Below are 21,407 nucleotides of genomic sequence, written 5' to 3'. Positions count from 1 at the left end.
AACTCAATTGTAGAAGTTATCATTTGCAGATTTTTGCCATTTTGCAGTTATAAAAGACTTTCAACAAAATATATCTCATGTGTTTAACTGGAAAACAACTATGACAATCACTTTTTATAAATTGTTAAGATGACACAGATTCTTTTACTCAGAGTTACATCCTTTTGGGCACTGTTGCCACAGTGGCACAAGGAATTATTTTAAAGGAGTGATGCTAAGAAAACAAAGAACAATTAAAACAATAATTCCATTAACTGGAATCTAAATTATTAATACGTAATTATTTGTGTTACTTGATTAATCTTCCAAGACCTGTTATGATAGATGGCAATTATCATCACTTGCCTTTTACAAATGAAAAGACACCAAAGCATAACTTATTAAAAACAAACTATATAAATTTGTTTTGGAAAGTGATCAGATAGCCATATGTTGGACTGTATTATACCATTATTTTTTATCTAATCAAATCAAAACATAAGCAGGTGACTAATTTAAAAGACTATAATAAACACAGCTCCTCATTGCTGGTGAAATCTCAACAGTCTTTTTGGCCTAGATATTGTACAGTATTAACAGAGTACTTCGAGAATTCCCGTGTAACTTTAGTTTGCCTCAATAAAACTGACGATCTCTTGCAGCAAAAAAAATGCAGGAATTACTAGCAGAATGTCCCCACAATTGAGCATTTGAAGTACTTGTCAATATCCAAACTCATAACCTCCCCACAAAATCTGCCCCCCTCCACCTTTCTGCTCCTTGGGGGTGGGTGTGTGTGTGGGGGTGACAATACCATCCATTCAATCACTCAGAGCTAAACTGGGAAGCATCCCGGACTCCTGCCTCTCCCTTTAATCCCAAATCTAACCAACAGGTGTCCAGTCAATTTAATCTCCTAAATATTTGTCACATTTCCCCTCGACTCTCCTCATTCCTACCACCACAGCCTTGGTGGCTCAGCCCCACTGTCTTTCACCTAGATCATGACACGACTCTTAACTACTCTTCCTCCCTGTGGCTTTGCCCCTCCAAACCGTCCTCTACACTACAGAGCCAGGTCATTCTTTCAAAAGCTCAATTATGACCATGCTGCTCCCTTATTTAAAACCCTTCAGTGGCATCGCATCACCTACCTACAGGAGCAAGCCGAAGCTCGGCAGCATGTCCTACATAGTGTTCTACAGTCCAGCCCTTTCTCCTCTCTCGCCAGGTTAGTCAACTTCTTAGATGCTGTTATTTAGCGGTGCATTTATTTACATTGTGCTCTTAAGGAATGACACTGTATGATACTTGATGGAATCCGTAAGGCTAGGTGTGGATTTCAGGACACCCATCATGGAAGCTACACCCAAAAGTACTCTTTACGTGTCTACCTTTTACCCACTGATTGAAACACAAATGAGGTCTTTTCTGAGCTCCCCAGATGTGGCTATATGTCCCTTCTGTGTTCTTATACCTTTTCCATATCTATCAATGCAGTTATATTCTGTAGAAGTTGTCCGTATCTATTTAAAATCCTTCACTAGAATGTGATTTTGTGGTCAAAGAATGTGTCTTATTAATCTCTCTATCCCCAGTATCTAAAAGTGTCTGGAAATAATACTCAATAATTATTTAATGAATAAATGAATAAATATCCCTACATTATTTTTAAAACTATACAAAAGCATTTGATACCACTTTTAGTCATAGGTTGGTAGAAACTTTTGTATCAGGGTAATTTGATTGCTCAGGAAAATCTGGCAGGGTTGGTGGTGCCCCGACTCACTGCTATTGGGCAACAAAATGAAACAAGGTTGTACTACTCAAAGGAACTGCTATGCTCACAATTCCAACAAGAATCTTTCATCCCGGGGCGGCCAGCCAGATGGCTCATCTGGTTAGAGCGCCAGCTCTGAACAGGGTTGCCGGTTCGATTCCCACATGGGCCACTGAGCTGCGCCCTCCACAACTGGATTGAAGACTACGGGCTGCTGGACGGGCGGCCCAATGGCTCAGTTGGTTAGAGCACAAGCTCTCAACAATGTTGCTGGTTCAATTCCTGCATGGGATGGTGGGCTGTGCCCCCTGCAACTAAGATTGAAAAACGGAGGCTGTACTTGGAGCTGAGGTGCCCCCTCCACAACTAGATTGAAGGACAACGACTTGGAGCTGATGAGCCCTGGAGAAACACCCTGTTCCCCAATATTCCCCAATAGAAAAAAAAAAAGAATCTTTCATCCAGTCATTCAATAAATATTTTTTGAGGGCCTTTTATGAACTAAACCCTCTTCTAGACATACAGGATACAGCAGTGTACAAAACAGATAAGGTAACTGCCTTCAACATGCTATTATTCTAGTGGGAGAAGATAATAGTCAAATAAGATAATTACAGATAGTGATAAGTGCTATGAAAAAATAAAACAGGGTGAAGGGTCTACTTCATATTGGATGATCAGAAAAGGCCTCATTTGGAGGGGAACATTTGTGAAATCTGAAATAATACGAAGGAGTCATTCATGTAAACATCAGGAGGAAGAGCATTCCAGGGGAGCACATTGACCCTAAGGTGAAAATGGGCTTGGCATGCTCAAGCAATCAAGAGGCCAATTTGGTTCTAGCACAGTAGGTGAGAGGGAGAGTAGTATGAGATAAGGCCAGATTATGTAGGGTCTATAGGGCCACATAAATATGTCTTGATTTTAATTTAAAGTGAAACAGGAAGTTATTGGAAGATTTTCAGTGGGGAAAGGACATGATCTTTAAGGATCACTCTCCCAGTTCTGTGGGGAATGGATTATAGATGGTGGGCAAACATGGAAGGAGGGATATCATTTAGGAAGCTACTGCACTTAAACAGACAAAAAACACTTGGAAAAGATGTTTGCTTCTGTGAGGATTGGGATAATGTAAATAAAATGCTAAATTCAATGCCTGACACATAAGCACTCAACAATAAAATGGTGTGAGATCATAGAACATATTTAATATATTGGTCTTTGTCCCTGGTTCCTAGCACAGAGCTCCTAAAAACCCTTGTCATTTCCTAAGTGATAAGAGCACGAGGAGCATCTCTTGTTCTAATATTTGATTTTTGATTCTATCCCTGACCCTGGGCTCCTAAAACCCTTGTAAATTCCTAAGTGAGCATCTTTTGTTCTGAGGGGACTCTGCGTGGACTCCTGGATGGGAGCTGGTCACCAGAAAGACTGAGCCATAATTAGAAGCTTGGAATTTTCAGCCTTCCCTCCCTACTTCTCCATAGAGAGGAAAGGGGCTGGAAACGGTGCTAGTAATTGATCATGCCTATGTGATGAAACCTCTATGAAAATCCCAAACGTATGAGGTTCAGAGAGCTTCCAGTTTGGTGAACACATCTACACAGCACGGGTGATACACCCCAAGTCCAGGGACACAGAAGCTCCTGTGCTTGGGACCCTCCCAGACCTCACCCTATGTAGCTTCATCTGGCTGTTCATTTGTATCCTTTATCATAATCTTTAATAAACTGGTAAACATAAGTGTTTCCTTGAGTTCTGTGAGCTGCGCTAGCAAATTAATTGAACCCAAGCAGGGGTTCATGGGAACCTCCAATTTGTAGCCAAATCGGACAGAAGTTATGGGTAACCTGAGAACCTACTATTTGTGATTGTCATCTGAAGTGGTATGGGAGCAGTCTTGTGCGACTGAGTCCGTAACCTATGGGATCTGACAGTATCTCCAGATAGCTCCAGACTGAGTTAAATTGTAGACCATACAGCTGGTGTCACAGAATTGTTTAGTGGAGGAAAAATCCCCATGTATTTTGTGACCAGGAGAGTCATAAGTGAAGTGTCCTATGTGAGTAATAAAGGAGATGCACAGGAAGGAAAGAACTGGTTTTTCCCTACACAGGAAAAAGAAATACTAGTGGGAAACTGGGTTTTTCTAATACAAATAGTACCTTTTATTATTATTAGTTTAAGCCTATGGCAAATCCTTCTTATTTAATAAAATATGAACATCAAAATCCTTGAGACAATAACTTGGGAAGTATACAATGACCACAATACTCAAAGTATGAGAAATAGAACTCTATTATTCATTTAACAAAATTTCTTGTGGATCTACTCGGCACAAATTATGAACAGGTTTGCTGAGTCAGCACAGGAAACTTGATTAATAAATCAATTAATCTGTAAGGGATCTGAGACGAGTTCAACCCCTTACTTTACAAACAATAAATTGCAGCCCAGAGAAAGAAACTGCTGTTTCTGCTGAAAACTGCTACCTGAACTGGAATATGAGAGGATCATGCCCTAGTTTGCCCCAAGGACATACATACTATGAAGAGCTAAAGATTTTCATTAACTACAAGTTTTTAATGAAATGCTATGTGAACAGCACATGATTGTACTATGCTAAGAAAAATGTAATATTTATATAAAGCCTTTGATAAATGCTCAATAAATGGTAACTATTACTTCCACCTGTGTGGTCTTTAGAAGGCTGACTGTATGTCTACCTGACATCAACTGCTTGATTAAATTGATCATAGAGCCACAGGAATGCTAATCGAATTCAATCCTTTGACTTTCCAGATGGAAAAAGTAAGGTTTAAAGGGGCTGAATGACTTGCAAAGCCAGGCACAATGAGTGAGCTAGAGACAGAGCCAAGACCAAACCCTCAATCCCCAGTCTGGTTTCCATTACATGTCACAGACCTGCTGTTTAGCTATAAGGTAGTGTTCAAACTTTTATAAGAGAGTAGTAAGAACACAGCTACTATACCAGTCTTTTTCATTCCCTTCATTCAAGTTTTCATTGAGCTATGATTTTTGATATAAGAATCATCAACAATGCAGATTGGGTATGTATTGTCTTACGAGTTAGCAATGAAAGTTTTAGTAGTGCAATTCTATCATGGACACCTGGGGAATGGTTAGGCTACCAGAACAGTTATGAAATGCATTCAAGTACCTAGAGAGACTACAAGCAGAATACAAATGTAAAGGAGAAAAGCATTTTCCAAAACACACTTAAAATGTGACAATAGCTGTGGGTCACTAAGAAACTGAGATAAATTCTCTTGGCATACAGCAACAACAAAATGATTTGTTTTAAGCAAAGACTAATAAAAGCACTGGGAGACCAATACTAAAAGCCACAATGCGGGAAGGGTTGTAGCAAGTTTTCTCTTTTACAAAGGGAAAGGCCAACCGTGAAATGTCAAGTTATTTTGCATATGAGATTAGGGTTTCCACCCCCTACTCCAACAAAAATAAAATATAATCTGTGTGGGTGGCAAAAAGGGACAGGGCATAGAGGGGAATCCAGTCTAGCTGTGGTGAATTAAATTCAACTCATTTCCTGAAAAAAATCTACAACAGGCACACCTCGTTTTCTTGCGCTTCACAGGTGTTGCGTTTCATACAAATTGAAGGTAAGACCCTCCACCAATAAAACGACTGCTCGCTTTATTGCCATACTCCTATCACGGTGGTCTGGAACCAAACCCGCAATATCTCCGAGGTATGCCTGTTTGTGTAAGACACTGTGAAAGATGCTTACCTTGCCTTAAAGACCTCAGAATTACATGGGAGAAGGGAGGAGAATGGGGTGCGCAGAAGTACACAAATAATTCAAGGAGGAATAGAAGCGCTCTAAGAGAGGTTCCAATCAGGCCTATGGGTTCAAAAGCGGAACTTCGAGACTCACAAAATGCTTCATGGGAGAAGCGGCGGTCAAGATAATCGCTGAAGAAAGGGGAGAGCTGTGGGGATGAAGGGTAGGAGAGTGGGTAAGCAATCGGACAATCCGGAGGGGCCAACTCCCAGTCCCCTCACAACCGCCGGCCTCCTCCTGCGCACCCTCTCTCGTGCGGCCGGCGCCAAGGCTTCCGACCAGGCCTAACCCGTCCCGGTTCTACCCCACCCCTTCTCACCTCGGAGGTTTCCAAATTCCTCCACGATCAACCCTGTCTAAGGACAGGGGAAGACGACGCCGACAGAGGTAGCTCCAAGGCCGGCAACAGAGATAACTCATCAACTCACGAGCTTGAGGTGGCGGCCAGGCCTCATCCCTATGGCAACGCCGCCAAGCGCCGGTTCGAACGCCCGCGCCAACGCCCGCGCACCGGCACTTCCGCATTGCTCCCCAATGGGCAACCAGGGAACTCGTTGACGTTGGCCGCCTTCTCCTCTAGAAGACCAATCAGGGATCTGAGGAGACAGTGGGCAGAACTACAATTTCCATCTTTCAACCAATTGTTTTGCTTGAGTAAAGGTCTCGCGTTGTCCTGAGTGAAAGGCACCTCTGAGGCGGGTCTAGGACTCTTCTGTTTCATACTATTGGTCTCCTACAGCGCAATCGCGCTCTCCGGATTGGTCGACGTACTCTTCTCCGTTCACGATCCGCCTCCTGTCTCGGGCTGCTTGGGGTGAGTAGCTTTGGCGAGGGCCATCTGGGTTGTTCTCCGCGTAGGAACTGAGGTTCGGAGCGAAGGGAGTCTGCAACTGACGATCTCCCCCGTAGCTGCAGGGTCAAAGGTGGGCGCGCCCTCCGCCAAGCCGTCAGTAGCTCAGCAGCTCAGCCTCAGCTGCTCGCGGGCCATGTTTACCTACGTGCGCAGAGAGAGGGCAGGGTTCAGTTCCGGTTGAGCCTTGCTTTCCCCCATGCAAGTGGTGATGGGGTGGGTGGTCAGGATCCCAGAGTTCCCGGGTTTAGGCCCCAGAGGCCCGAGCGCCATAACCTCCCTGAGCCTCAGTTTTCACCTTGTTAAACTTAAAATCCTACTTACTTCCCAAAAAAGATTTCATGTTTTCTAATTGCTTCATTTATGGAAAGGATAATATATCTTGGCAGTTATAGCAGAAGTAAAATTCATACGAGAGTCCCATCACCTAAAATGTAACTTCCTTTTTCTTTGTTCTGGCCTGATTTGGGCACTATGTGTTTATCATATTTAAAATATATAAGTAAAGTAAACTGAATGCAATCAAATAGCCAAATGTAAAAGGCTAATATAGAGTTGAGGTTAAGAGCAGTATGTTGGGAGTCGGGTAGACCAGCTTTTGAGTTACTACCCAGACACATCTCAGCCATAGTTTCCCTCTTCTGAAAAATGACAGTAATGCCTCAGGCAATTGTGAAGAGTTATTGAAATAATGAAAGGAAAGCCCTTGGCACGGTGCCTGGCAAGTAGTGACCCCTCAAAAAAATGGTAGCTATTAACTTCATAATAAAAACAAGCAAATATACTAGCCAATGGGCCAGTAGACTTACTGTAATTGAGTACCCAATTTAACTACAACTGGTCAATTAAAGAAATAACTAATAAGGAAACAATCCATTCTCCAAAAGAGTGAACATTCTTTGTAGTATCTATATTAAAAGGAATTTATCTTGTGGGACCTTATGCATAAGGAATATACATGGTGTGATGAACAGTGTTTTGCAGAACATATGAAAAGCCATTTCTTGATTTCAACTATCAATAAAAGCTAAGAGCATGCCATTAAAACAACATAAAGAAGCTTTCTGATGATCTTTTATGACACAGGGATAAGCGTAACCACATATATTCAGTAGCTCTGACATGTCAGACCCTATGAGGACATTATTTATTTTAAACTCTACAACTATTAAGAAAAGAAGGAGTTACCCTCACTTTACAAATGAAGAAAATGAGGCATAGAGAAATATTTTGCTCAAAGTAACACCGCTGTTGAATTAGGGAGCTACATCTTTCTCACTTTTATTTACCTTGTGGTTGTTCTATAACACTTCAAGTTCATCTTGTCCCAAACAGATATCATTAGCTTACACTCGACTTCTTCCTCCACCTATTTCTTTTATACCTAGTCACCCAAACAAACAGCTTTCTCTCTCCCTGGAACAATGAAACGTGAAATAGTGTTGATTTCCTCTTTGAGATATTCAAATTCATCCCTTACTCTCCTTTTTCATGGCCTCTGCCTTACTTTAACTCTATATATCATTTGTCATCTGGGCTGTTGGTAACAGACTTGTAACTGATGGGTCTCCTTGCCTCCAATCTTTCCTTCTAATTCATTCTCCACCTTCCTTGCTTCCAGAATGTCTTTGTAAAATGTCAGTCTGAGCATATTACAGCCCTGCCTAAAACTAGTCAAAGGCTCCTCATTGCCTACAGAATATCAAATAAGCTGTTCAGCAATGGAATGTGGTCTTTGCCTACACTCCTCCCTTTGCCGGGAGTGCTCCCTTGCCTCTACCTTTGTTCTGCTGGTCAACTCCTAGCCTTCCTTCAAAACCCTTATGGGGAACCCCTGTGACCGAAAGATAATCACTCCTTTTTCTTTGCTACCTTTCCATCTTACAATTACCCCTATAATGCACAAAGCACACTGGTAACTTGTTTGTTTAAATATCTTCCACTTTCATGAAGCTGTGAACCCCTAGAAAGCAGGGGCTTTGTAGTGTTCAGCTTCATATCTACTCTTCAATCCTGTCACACTGCGTGTCGCATGGGACACACTCAACAGATGTAAAATGAGTAAATGAATCCCTTCAGGCCCTAATACTAGAATTCCTCATGTTTGCTTTCCAGAATTGTACAGTAGATGGCACTAATAGGCCACTTAACAGAAATCCTTTACTAGGAATGATTTTTTTCCCAACCTTGTCTGACTTTGGCCTCATCCTAGAAGCCAATATTCATGTTCTTACAGGTGAAACCTCCTGCTTCCTCCCTCAGCCAAATAGCAAAGATAGCGAGATGACTCAGCAGCTTGGTCTCTGTGAGAAAAGAAAGTGGCAGATATCTAGGGAAAGGTGCAGTTGAGGGAACATTTTGTCTCAATTTAGTCATGGTAGTTGGAGGCTTTTTTTCCTTTTCCTTTTTTTTCTGTTTTTCCTCTTTTTGCTGTTGTGGTTGCAAGAGAGAGCTTTATTCATGGATGGGTGACTCATTTCTGTCCACTTTGAAAGGGAAGAAGGGAGTTGAAGAATCAGAGAAAAGACCATTATGATGTGGGAAGTAAGGGAAAGCTGAGCGGTGAGAATTGCTTGTGGGCTGCAGAGTTGGCCTTCCTCACAGTGCAGTGGCCTGGGCAAATTTCCTGGACACCAGCATCCTAAGTTAGGTGCTTGTATGCTTGTCCAAGGCTGGCATCAAGGGTTTTCCCAACACTTGGTACTTGGGAACCCCTAGGCTTCTGGATGTGTTTTTGAACGGTTCCTGTTTCCCAGGAAAAAACAGAGGAGGCATAGAATCCTTATCAACGAGGCCAAATTTAGGGGCCCCAGGCTACACGTTACCCTCCAGGGTTGTCTTTGGGCACCAAGGTCATTCATCTACACCCCCCTCAAAATAAAACCTATTCTGTGGAAAGGATTCCAGCCAGAGATCTTAAAATCTCCATATGAATATAGATCAAACACTGGGAATTTTGGAACTGGAAGTAATTTTTTAAATCATTTGCGTGTCTCTCTCTCGGCCACTTGTGCAGCGAGCCCTGCTCTTTTATGGTAAGGAGAGCTGCGTAAGGGAAAAGAATATATAGCCTTTGGAGTTGAACTGACTTGGATTCAAATCCTACCATTCACAGACCAACTGCCTCTGGGCAAGTATTTTAACCTTTTTGAATCTCAGTTTCCTCATTGTAAAATGAAGATAATAATACTTATTGCTAAGAGTTGTCTTGAGCATTAAAAAAGATACATGTAGGGGCCGGGCCGGTGGCTCAGGCGGTTAGAGCTCCGTGCTCCTAACTCCGAAGGTTGCCGGTTCGATTCCCACATGGGCCAGTGGGCTCTCAACCACAAGGTTGCCAGTTCAATTCCTCGAGTCCCGCAAGGGATGGTGGGCTCTGCCCCCTGCAACTAAAATTGAACATGGCACCTTGAGCTGAGCTGCCGCTGAGCTCCAGGATGGCTCAGTTGGTTGGAGTATGTCCTCTCAACCATAAGGTTGCCAGTTCGACTCCCGCAAGGGATGGTGGGCTGTGCCCCCTGCAACTAGCAAAGGCAACTGGACCTGGAGCTGAGCTGCGCCCTCCACAACTAAGACTGAAAGAACAACAACTTGAAGCTGAACAGAACCCTCCACAACTAAGATTGAAAAGGACAACAACTTGACTTGTAGAAAAGTCCTGAAAGTGCACACTGTTCCCCAATAAAATCTTTAAAAAAAAAAAAAAAAAGATACATGTAAAGAACCTGGCACAGTGTAGATGCTTAATTGATAAAATGGTGGCATGAAACACTGTTTCTGCTAAAGGGATTTTAGACTGTGCAGTACAAGTTAGGGGAGGATTTGAGGAGCTCTTTCTGTATCTAAAGGTATATGTGAGGGTTTTTCAGGTTGAGCTATGCTTGCAATAGCACTCTGATTAATTTGATGAAAATATTGGAACACAACACATCAGTATAGCCATTTATCTGTGAATTATTTTTTGGCACCTAAATCCTGAACCTCCTAGGCTGTGAGGGAATTGTATATATAGGGAAAGCCAAGAGCACTTTTCCTTAGCTTCTGGAACCTTCTGATGACATTGAGGGGGGAGTTTTGTTCAGGTTTTTTAAGCCACCTAAGGCACTTTGCCACTTTTCTGAAGTGTGAATTGCCTGCTGTCAAGCCTGGCGTTCTCACCTCTGTAGTCCTGGCTGCAGGCATATTTGCATATTGGATGCTATGTTCTTTAACCTCCTGAGGTTTGAATCCATTTGGAGTGTGTGTGTGTGTGTGTGTGTGTGTGTGTGTGTGTGTGTGTGTGCGCGTGTATGAGAGAGAGAGAGAGAGAGAGAGAGAGGCAGAGGTGTAGGGAGACCGAACAAGAGTGAGCGAACTGGCTGCTTTCAAACCCCAGGACAGTTTCAGCTCCATAGTCTCCAGAAAAACAGAAAACCTCCAACAATAGCTCCATTGACTTTTATGTAAATGGCAGTCTTTAGGAAAACACTGGGCTATTTCCCAAATTCCCGGAACATACCCTAAGCATTTGTTCGAGTGAGAGGTGGGGAAAGAGTTCTGTTGAGTCAATGAACATCTGTTGAGAGCTGCTGTGCTGAGTCCCAAGGAGACATAGCTCATGGTCTGGCTTCCCTGCCAGAGGTAGAGATTTACCATACTAGGTATGCGTGCTTGGGGTGACTTTGCACTGAGTCCACTTAGCTAAGCAGGAACTGGGTTTCCCCAGATTCCCTTCCTGTACGGTTCCAGGTTAGGGCTGACCCCAAGAAAATTTTATTTGAGGTTTGAAAAGCTGAAGTAGCTGCCAGTGCATTGTGAGGGACAGAGCAGGATACCAGGCACGGAGGCAGTGCATACCTTTTGACACTGATCTGCTGACTCACTTTGTTGGTGCAGGACAGCTCTGAGGCTTTCAGCTCCCCAACTCGTGCTGAATCTCCTCTTTCAGCTCCTCTCAGTCCTGGGCCAGGTGTACATAAGCTCTGTGGCAAAGGGCGCCAGCGACTGCCAGTCACCTGCATCAATGAGCTTGGAGACCGTGAAAGGAAGTCACAGGTTTCAGTTCTCTTGGATTCCCATCCTTATAGGTCCTGATTTGTTCTGACAAGTTCCAGTTTTCCTTGCTCACCTCCCTTCACAGCCAGCTTTCCTTCCCAGTTGCTGGCCTCGAGGACCTATAGAGATTTCAGGCCCAAGACCACATGCAGAGGCAACAGAGTTGCACGCATTTCTCTCTCAACTTCCATAACTGCAGAAGGTCTAATTCCTATACTAAATCCTTAATTTTCTGTTGCTCAAAGTGTTCGGCCATGAGAAAGGCCCAGAAGATGGAGTAATTAGAAGCCAGAAGGCTTCACTGAAGAAATGACATCTGAGCTTCTTTGGAAAGGATGAGCAGGAGGATACATGTGTGGGGAAGGAGGGAGAAATTCTAGGGAAGAGCTGGCTTAAGCCAAGCAATTGAAAGGGCAAGTAGGAGTTCTGCCTTTCTAGAACAACAGTCCTCTCCATGGGTCCATAGCATAGGTAAGAAGAGAACCTCTGATCCTAGCTCTTGATTCTAGCTCTTCTGTTCCCATTGACATGAACAGTTGGTCCGTCTGGTTTTTAGATGTGGTCACCCCTGCACATGGGTATCTACTGAGATAATATTCTTGCTAGGGTGCACCCTTGTCACTACCCTAAGCCCCCTCCCATAGGAAAATACTGGCTGGCTCCCCTCTTCCCATTGGCTCCACATGACCACCCAAGCCCGTCTTTCTTGGCTCCCCCTGCAGGCATCTTTGTTCACACTGTATTGTGATGTCAGCCGGGAGTAGGAATGCTTCCTGTGTCCCAGGCAGGGCACTGGATCCCTAAGTTTATATAGGGCTTCTAACACTCATTCCATGAGATTGTACCTGAGGCCGGGGTAAGGCGACCTGCTCGTACAGCTTGCTAATACTTTCTGAGCATCTGGGAGGGGGGTATCAGGTACCTGTTTCTGCCTAAGCCTGGAATCAGTCATTTGAAATCTTTGTTCACCAGTTCTGTGGTGACAGCATGCTTTCTTCTCGCTTCCAGAATGGGGAAAGTTCTCAGCACAAATAGAGAGACCGGGGAAACAGAACACAATGTTTAATAAAAACCTGCTACCAGTTTACATATGAATTTTTAAACTCAAATGGGATCACATTATACATAATATTCTAAACCATACTTTTTTAACTCAGTACATCTGCATATCTTTTTACAAGCAGCACTTTTGGCTCTACCTCATTTTTTCACGGCTTCATAATATCCTATCATATAGATATACTATATTTAACTGTTCCCATATTGATGGATATTTGTTTCTGCTTTTTGTTTTTTTGATAAATTGCAAACAAGGTTGTGATGAATATCCTCGTGTGTGCATCTTAAACATGTATTTCTGTGTGTCATAGTGACTAGAAATGGAATCATTAGATCTAAGGGAATGTGCTGTTTTGATAATTGTCACCAAATTATTCTGTGGGGATATGCTAATTTACTCTCCCACCAACAGTATATGAGTGCAGACCATTTTAAAAACCCATTTTGAAATTATTTCAAATTCTTAAAAACTTTTCATTAAGGTTTAGAAAGATTTGGAAAGGTCGCAGTGTTGAGTGTGTTTGTTTTTTTGGTAAGGTACCACTCTCCGTTCCCTAAAGTAACATTACCACCTATTGGCAGTCCAAATAATTGCCCTGGAACAGGTTTCAGTTTGGGTCTGATTTTTTTTCTGTCGAACCGGCAACCTTGTGGTTGAGAGAGAGCCCGCTCTCCAACCAACTGAGCCATCTGCCACCCACAAGCTGAGCAGCATCTCATTGACTTCATTCTAGTTGCGGAAGGCACAGCTCGCTGGCCTATGTGGGAATCAAACCGGCAGCCCCGTTGCCCAGAGCTTGCGCTCTAACCAACGTCCACCCCTGGGTCTGATTTTTATGCCTTTGATAGATGCAAGCTCATCTTGATTGAGCACCTACAGGAGGGCCGTGGAGACTATCAACCACTACCCCAGCCACCCTTTCTGCATCAGCTCTGCTATCCGTGAGTACCAGCTCCTTCTTTGGCTCTGGAATTTTGCAGATGAGGCCGTGCTGACTCAAACCTCTTCCTACATGGGCCACTCTCCCAGGCCTTTGCCGCATTTGAGACACCTGGCTTTCTTTCAGTTCTGCCATCCCACCTCAGGACCTTTGCCCATGCTGTTCCCTCTACGTGGAGCATACCTCTCTCCTTCCCTTTGCCAACTTACCTTTTACTCATCCTTTACTTCTCTGCTCAAACATCCCTTCCCCCAGGAATCCTTTCTTGGTCCCTTAGACAAGGTCAGGTTGCACATCACACATTTTTCCTTTGTAGCACATACCTTATTGACAATGATTTTTTAATCTGCTTAATTATTCGATTAAAGTCTACCTCTCCCACTAGAATATAAACTGCATGAAATGAGGGCAAAGGCCTAGAATAGTACTTAGTATATAGTAGGTCCTCAGTAAATATTTGTTGAATGAACAAATGACACAAATTTTTCTTTAACAGGGCCTTACATAAAAGATCTTCCATATTTTTGTTACCTTGATTACATGTCCCCCTTCAGATGATGAATTCTTTTTTCACTTCTGCAGATATTCCTGCTCTTCTTCCTTCCTGTGTTTTGTTGTTGTTGACATTTTTTCTGAAATGGAAAAAAACTAAAAAACTTTAGTCTTTATTGTATTGCTGATTATAAAATTAATAAATGTTCTCTAAATTTCCAAACAATACAGAAATACATGGAGTAGAAAATGAAAGTCTCCCCATAATCTCATTTCCAGAAAACAATGATATGTATTCTTCCAGACATTTTTCTATGTATGTTGAAATCACTTACATGTCAAGCACTATTCTAAAGCACTTTACAGAAGTTAAGTCATGTAATCCTCACAGCAACCCTTTGAGGTAGAACTGTTATTATCCTGTCTTACAGAGGAGGAAACTGAGGCTTAGGAGCTAATCACACAGTGAATAAGTGGCAGAGTTAGAACCTGAACCCGGGTTCTAGATTCATGCTTTTGACCACTATGCTATAATAGTTTATCTTTGATGGTCAGAAAGAGGCTTCCTACTATGTATGCCCTTTTGAACTTTGAATTTTGAACGATGTGAATATATAGCATTGTAAAATACAGATAAAAGACTGAAAAAATCAAAAACAAAAGAGTGTTTAGGACACCAAGCTACCCTTCCTAAATGACCCCTCTGAGCCATCAGATACCACGTTGTTGGGGTCTCTGCTCCAGAGACTCAGGCTGGAGGCTGAGGGAAATGGGATTGTGGATTCAGTAATACTGTGCTGCGCCTCTCCCATTCCCAGCATCTCTCCAGTTTCAGTGGGTTTACTCCTGAGGATCTCGTCGCGCACACACCAGCCCTATATTTTAACAGGGAGATCTGGGAGGAGTTGGAATAGAGCCACACTGACAGGGTGGGGCCAGGATCCTGCAGTTACACAGAAAAGCCCATCTTTGATTCCTGGTTTCCCCTCATTGGTCCTTGGCATGCTGCCTTTTTCTGTAGGTGAGGAGGTCACTATTGGCTTGTGCTACTCACCAGCACCAGAGTGCGGCCCCCCAGTATGGATTTTCCTGGTTAGTGTAACTTCCAATGTCCCATGTCTTCTTTATTAAGTTCTCAAACAGACCATGGCCCTGAAAGCATGTGGCTTGATCATCTTCCGAAGACACCTCGTTCCCAAGGTGGACAACACTACAATTGAGTTTCTGCTGCTGCAGGCATCCGATGGCATTCATCACTGGACTCCTCCCAAAGGTGCGAGGCCAGAGGGGCTGGATGTTGGGGAAATGCCAAGCGTTACTCAGAAATCCGCCATGCCAAGAGCCCCACAAGTCTTGCTTCCCGGTGACTGTGCAGCAGGAGGACTTGGGGTGGGTAGGAGCCTTTGATCCTCTCTACATACAAGGTCTCCATGCCAGGCCAGAGCAGAGCTGGAAATAGAACTCGGTGACTGAATCCCAGGACAGAAACGTCACCTGGGTGTGTGTGTGTGTGTGTGTGTGTGTGTGTGTGTGTGTGTGTGTGTAATTCACCAGAGCACCAGCCTCGTGATGAATGGCTGGGAAGGACAAAAGGCACTAGGCTGGGCATTGGGGTCCTTGGGGTCAAGTCATTACTGGGCCACAATTCAGGGGCCCAGAGTGAGCAGCCCTCAGACGGTAGGGATCAGGGACTTTAAAGGGGAGTTGGTGGGAGGGGTGAGCAAGGATCCAGGGGTAGGAAAACAAGGACATGGGAACAGGAAATAAAACTTGCACATTTGAGTTTCACTAGGGAGAAACAAGGTAAAAGGGACAGAAGTATCACAAATACTATGCATTTTAACAAATACTTTGAATAGGTACATACATACTTGTCTCCTCATCATCTAAGTCACACTGCATGGTCCCCTCTCACTGAAAGATTTCAAAGGACCGCCACATTTTTTCCTGCTTGGGCCTCAGGGAGAAGTTACCCTGTTAACACTGATGGGCTGAATGCTGAGTAGATGACGTCGGGAAGAGTGTTCAGAGACTCCCCACTCTTCTGAGTGTGGTTAAGACATCCTGGGTCAGTCACCTGTCACCACCAGCATCCCTCCCACCCTCCTCTCGATGCATTACCTACCTGTCTTTGTGCGCATAGCTATATGAGGTGCCATACAGAGAAAATTCTCCAGAAGCCATGAGCTAGAGTGGGTTTTCAAGTCCAAGCTGATCGTTTTCTGTCGGAGCTGTGTAGCAGCAGCTGACTAAGGGCACTGCTGTAAGGACCCCTGGTACAGAAGAGCACTGAGATAAAGCCCCATCTCCAAACCAAGAAGGGAACAGCTAAATTCCTGCTCCCCGTGAGCTCCTGGCCCAGGAGGCCCCCAGGAACTTGCTGGAGCCATGTGTTGACAGAGGCTGCCAGACCCCCCGCCCCCAGTCCTTGGCTCCTCTGGGCAGGCTGAGAATTTGCAGGGAGGGCCTACAGGCAGAGCTGAGGGCTTCTCTAGTCTGCAGAGCTTCAAGTTCTTCTACAACAACAGTTTCTTGGCAGCTGTCTGCTTGGGTTTGGGTCTTGCCAACAAATTTTCTTAGAACTGTTTCTCAGCTTGTCCTTAGTCTAAGTTCCCATCAGGACTTTCCCTATGAAACTGGAATCTGGTCTTGCTCAGTTAGAAAGATGAAAACAATTTGGAAAAGCCTTGATAGCTACTTGGAAACAGCTGCTGGTGCTGCAGTGCATGGTTTTGAGCCTGTCTTGTTGGCCCTGGGACTTAAGAGACCAACTGCGGACAGTTTAAATCCTCACTGTGGATTGTAGGCAAAGTGTTCCGTCTTCAGCCAGCTCCCATCTGCCCAGAAGGGATGGCCTGTCCTTGGGAAAATCGCCTGAAGGTCTCCACGGGAAAAGTCTCCCTGAGGATACAGGATGAGGAGAGCTCCAAAGAAGAGGAAAGCAGAAGTCTGAGGGAGGCCATCTTTCTCACCATCAAAGAGCAGTATTCTAGACCAGACTTGCCAAACACATGGTCTGTTTCACTCTCTGCAGAGAAGATGGGGTGGGGAGGAGGGGTTTCCCAGACACCACAGAGCCAGACACTACCTGCCCGGCACCCCATTCCTAGGTATGTGAAGATGTTGCCAATCTCTAGGCTCCCATTAGCGTAACAACAGCTAGGAAAGTCACTGAAGACCCCATCTTTAAATCATCTAACCTGGAAAATACAGCTTCTTTTAAAGATTATCTCCCCCTCCTCTTCTTTTCTCCTAACTAGGCCATGTGGAGCCAGGAGAAAATGAATTGGAAACAGCCCTGCGGGAAACTCAGGAGGAAGCCGGCCTAAAAGCAAGCCAGCTGACCATCATTGAGGGGTTCAGAAAGGAGCTCAATTATGTGGCCAGGAAGAAACCTAAAACAGTCATCTACTGGCTGGCAGAGGTGAAGGACCACGACGTGGAGATCCGCCTCTCCCACGAGCACCAGGCTTACCGCTGGCTGGGGCTGGAGGAGGCCTGCCAGTTGGCTCAGTTCAAGGAAATGGAGGCAGCGCTCCAAGAAGGACACCAGTTTCTCTGCTCCACAGTGGCCTCAGCTGACTGAAGCAGAGTTGTTTGCCTCAGTAAGAGCCTTGAGGGCCTTCTGAGATGAACCCACCCTCAGCTACAGAGAAGGCTGTGCTAGTCTTTGGCTCATCATAGCGAAGAGCAGATAGGTTAGTAAAATCAGTTGAGGACTCACGGAGCAGAACAGGCAAAAATCTTAGCTGGGTGGAAAGGAAGGCAAAGGAGGAGTTTAAAAGAAGGCCAGGCCCAGTAAGTACAGCCTTGTACTTAATAAACGTCAAGCAGAGTAACCTGTTGTATTTATTTCTTGGACTCTTGCCCTTAGGGAGAAGAATGCTAACGTGAATCGGAGCTCTGACCTTAGCCAGAGGGAAGCCTGTGTCGGTGCAGTGTACCCCATAGGAGCTAAGGTGGGGAGTCAGAATAGGAGAGCCCCAAAGCTGCCCAGGGCGCTCTCCTGCCTCAGGAACTCCAAGCACTTTCACCCCACCCCCACCAGTGTACAAGAGACTGTGTCTATAGTCGGACAGGATATGCGAGTAGAACTAGAGCATAGGAATGAGGTCTGTTCAGCTCACTCACGTGTCTCTCCCAGCTTCAAGCACTTACAGGTGCTCAATAAATATTTTCAAAAAGAATTAGAGACCCAAGGAACTTTGGGACATGCCCAGATCACGACAGGGAGAGGAAGGACAGGCAACCCTGGGCCACCAGGTCAGTGACACATGTAACTCCAACCTCTCAGCCTAGTCCTGCCTCCCAGAGTCAGCATGGCCTTGTCAACATGACTGAGGTCACTAGCAGGAGGCAGGCCCAGGCCTGGGTGTGCTCCGCTGGGCGACCCGGCAGTCGTGTGCACTCCTCACCTGCAGCTGCCGTCTCTGTCTTTAGCAAGCCCCCATCATTGCCTTTTCTCTTTTCCCACATACTCTTTTTCTCCACAACTCAACTGGAAGACCCAGAGGCGCAAGAGTTGGGACTCAGCCCTCTTTTCCCTTGCTACTAGGGCTCAAGGAATGCATGGCAGGTGTTAGATCCTACAGCCCTTCCAGGAGTTGTTAGCAGCTGGATTCATGTGGATCTTATTAGAGGGTTGTTGCCCAATGAAGTGCAGAAGGTTGGATGGGAAGGGGCGTTGGCAAAGGTCAACCTGGATTACCAGGGTCAAGAACTGGCACCCCCAGAGGAAGGAGAGAGAAGTTGCCCACGTCTTACTCAGGCTTCCAGATGTTTTTAGTCACTGGTTCTCTGTGCAGACAGGGCAAAAGTACTAGCGAACAGGATCTTGGAGCACCGCCAGGGACCTGAATGGTTTTGTTCCTCACCCCTCTGAGCTGCACTCTGAAGGAGGCCTGCTGCAGGAAGTTTTTGGAGCTTAATGTTCTCTTTCTAGGCCAGCAGGGACCACATCCCATTGATTTAATAAATGCCTGCTGGGCAGTGGTGCCAAACCACAGACTAGCTGCCTCCTAACAAGGGCTGGCCGGCCCTGTGCTCTCAGCATGGGAGGCTGTGGAGTCTCAAGATGCTAAGACCTCGTACGTCAGGGTTGGAAGGGACCTGGAAAATGACCTGATTTCGCTGCTCATTTTTATAGTTGGGAAAATGGAGGATTAAGAAAGTAGATGGCCCTGGCAGTTGCCTGGATGTGGGGTGCTTTGAGGATGGGGTACCAGAGGGAAAACTGCTTTAGAATATCTTGTGTACGTTGGGGTCATTTTCTGGACCTTACAGAGGTTTCCACTGAAACAAACACATGTACTTTGGAGTAGGCGGAGGTGTAAATTGTATATTCAGTTGCTCACTTTGCAGGAAGAATTGACAGCAGGGTAGTAGCGGGGCATGTTATGGGAGGTGGAGACGGGTGGGGGAGAAGGAACCGACACTGGGATGTGGACGGTGAGGAGGCTTTGTCGTCGTCACCCCTCTGCCTCTGGCCAGCTGGCCTTGTTCAGAGCTTTGGGGCTAAGGCCGCAGTTTCCTCGTAATCTGAGGCCCTCCAAGCTCCAGAGTATCTCCTTCCGGAAGCTTTCCCTGATAACCACCCAGCCTATAAATGCCATCCTGTTTCCCCACCTGCACCTGAAGAGCCTCCGTTTGGAACTCCACCTGTTCTCCCCAATACCACCTCCACCCCCAGGGTGAAGAAGCAACTAATGGACTTAGCCCCACCAGGGTGGTCTTAAGTTGCCCCCTCCTAGGAACATTTAACAGAGGCTCTGGAAAACCAAAATGCCCTCTTAACCCTCAAAGCAATACCTTACACCCCCACAGTAGGCACTTGTTTGCTGAACTGAAGATCCAAAGGAATGAAGATAGTTTTTAATGGTAGAATTTCAGTTGATAGACTTGTGTGGATATGGGACTCCATGTTTGGGAAGCAGAGGGTCCTTCTTCCTGGGTGCAGCTGAGGCCCAATCTGTCTTCTTCTATGAAGGAGGGCTGCACCAGCCCCACTGTTGCCCACTTGAGGCTGTGCTATAGAGGCACACAGGGACCTGCTCTCTGCCTTCTCCCCAACCCCCCCCTTCATTTCCCCTCCCCTCCCACTCCACCCTCCTGCTCAGGATTGTATAATAGGAAATTCCCAACTGGGCTCCCTGAGGAAGAGAAAGGGGGCTAGGGAAGGAGAAACAGCACAACCTCTTCCTGTTCCTCAGACTGGGAAATCTCAGGAACAGGGACTCCCCCTCTTCTCTCCCATTCCCCCCCTCAACCTTACCCCCAGCCAAACTCAGGGTTTGCCACATAAAGCCAAGAATTCCCTCCCCTACTGGGGAGAGAGGGTCAAAAGGTACAAACCTCCAGTTACAAAATGAGTAAGTCCTGGGGATGTGATGTCCAGCATGGTGACCGTAGTTAGTAATACTGTATTGCATATTTGAAAGTAGCTAGGAAAGTGGATCTTGGATAGTCTTACAAGAAAAAAGGGTTTTTTTTGTAACTGTTTAGTGACAAATGTTAACTGGGCTTATGATCATTTTGCAATACATACAAATATCGAATCGTTACTTTGTATACCTTAAACTAATACAATGTTATATCAATTATAGCTCAATTTTTAAAAACGAGGAACCAGCCTCTGTTTTCCCCTATATCCCATTAAAATGGTGAAATACATTGAAAAAAAAGAATTTTCCCCTCTGCTCAAGCTGTTAGGAAGATCCTTGGGCATAATGAATTAAATGGCTAGCCTTAAGATAAAAACCAAGCTGTTCTTTGGGAGCTGAGGTATGCTAAGGGGTGGGGGGAGTCTGTCAGCAGAAGTCCCACTGAGTCAGACAATGGCAGGAAAGGAAATCACCCAGTTGCTACTGTGGATTTTCTTCAAGACTGGGTCCAGGCAGGTCCCCTTTGCAGGGATGGCTGTGTAGCTGTTCCCAGCATGGAAGGCAGTATTTCTTCAAATGCTTTTCAAAATATGTTCATATGTATGTGTGTGTGAGCAAAACAGAACGAGGGGTGAAAGAAGGATGCAGATCTTAGAGGCCTTGAACACCAGAGCTTGATTTTTTTTTTCCTAAGTGATAAAATTGAATTTCAGAAAGATTTCCTTGACTGCTACGTGGATTGGATTGAAGGGTCCAAGAGCAGAAAGAGGAGGCCACGGCAGTGTTCCAGGCTAGAATTGATAAGTCGTGACGTGGGGTAGTGGCCAGGGGATAGAGAGGTCAACAGTGGCCTTGGACTTGAGGGGAGAAGAGATCAGAAAGCTCAGTGAGAAGAACCATCAGAAAAAGACTTGCTCTGGAGCCCGCCAGGGTGAGAGACACTTTACCCGGATCTGGAGAAACAAGGGCAAAGACCCAGAAAATTCACGGCTTAGAGAAAGGGCTTCGCCAGGGTTCAGTTGATTCATATGGTATTGGAGGGAAATGGAGGCAGACTCTCAGGGTG

The 21,407-nt window shown here is 45.1% G+C and overlaps 2 protein-coding genes across 4 annotated transcripts in view; one reads left to right on the top strand and one right to left on the bottom strand.

Annotated features, from left to right (window-relative positions):
• KIF24 (kinesin family member 24) overlaps positions 1–6,282 on the bottom strand; it is a 53,951-nt gene extending 47,669 nt beyond the window's left edge. For 2 of the 3 annotated variants that reach the window (XM_088793522.1, XM_019734378.3), the window contains exon 1: positions 5,905–6,282. In XM_088793522.1, coding sequence (XP_088649648.1) covers positions 5,905–6,110 — 206 coding nt within the window. In that variant the 5' untranslated portion in view covers positions 6,111–6,282. Of the gene's footprint in view, positions 1–5,531; positions 5,734–5,904 lie in introns of all 3 variants that reach the window. The other variant, XM_088793523.1, reaches the window with a different exon arrangement.
• Positions 6,283–15,101: 8,819 nt separating this feature from the next.
• On the top strand, positions 15,102–17,800 carry NUDT2 (nudix hydrolase 2). Its single transcript, XM_019734456.3, has 2 exons — positions 15,102–15,234; positions 17,222–17,800. The coding sequence occupies exons 1-2, from the start codon at positions 15,108–15,110 to the stop codon at positions 17,545–17,547; spliced, it is 453 nt and encodes a 150-aa protein (XP_019590015.2). The 5' UTR covers positions 15,102–15,107; the 3' UTR covers positions 17,548–17,800.
• The last annotated feature ends 3,607 nt before the right edge of the window (positions 17,801–21,407 follow it).

This window comes from Rhinolophus sinicus, chromosome 16 (genome assembly GCF_057876585.1).
Source record: "Rhinolophus sinicus isolate RSI-liver-muscle chromosome 16, RSI-T2T, whole genome shotgun sequence".
Classification (NCBI taxonomy): domain Eukaryota; kingdom Metazoa; phylum Chordata; class Mammalia; order Chiroptera; family Rhinolophidae; genus Rhinolophus; species Rhinolophus sinicus.
The sequence above is the reverse complement of the archived record's forward strand: the minus strand, read 5'-3'. Positions and strand labels throughout refer to the sequence as shown.

Excerpts from the sequence above, each read along its gene's own strand:
- NUDT2 (XM_019734456.3), top strand. The coding sequence starts at position 15,108 with ATGGCCCTGAAAGCATGTGGCTTGATCATCTTCCGAAGACACCTCGTT. Across the intron at positions 15,235-17,221 it reads TCACTGGACTCCTCCCAAAG|GCCATGTGGAGCCAGGAGAA; the intron begins GTGCGAGGCCAG and ends TCTCCTAACTAG.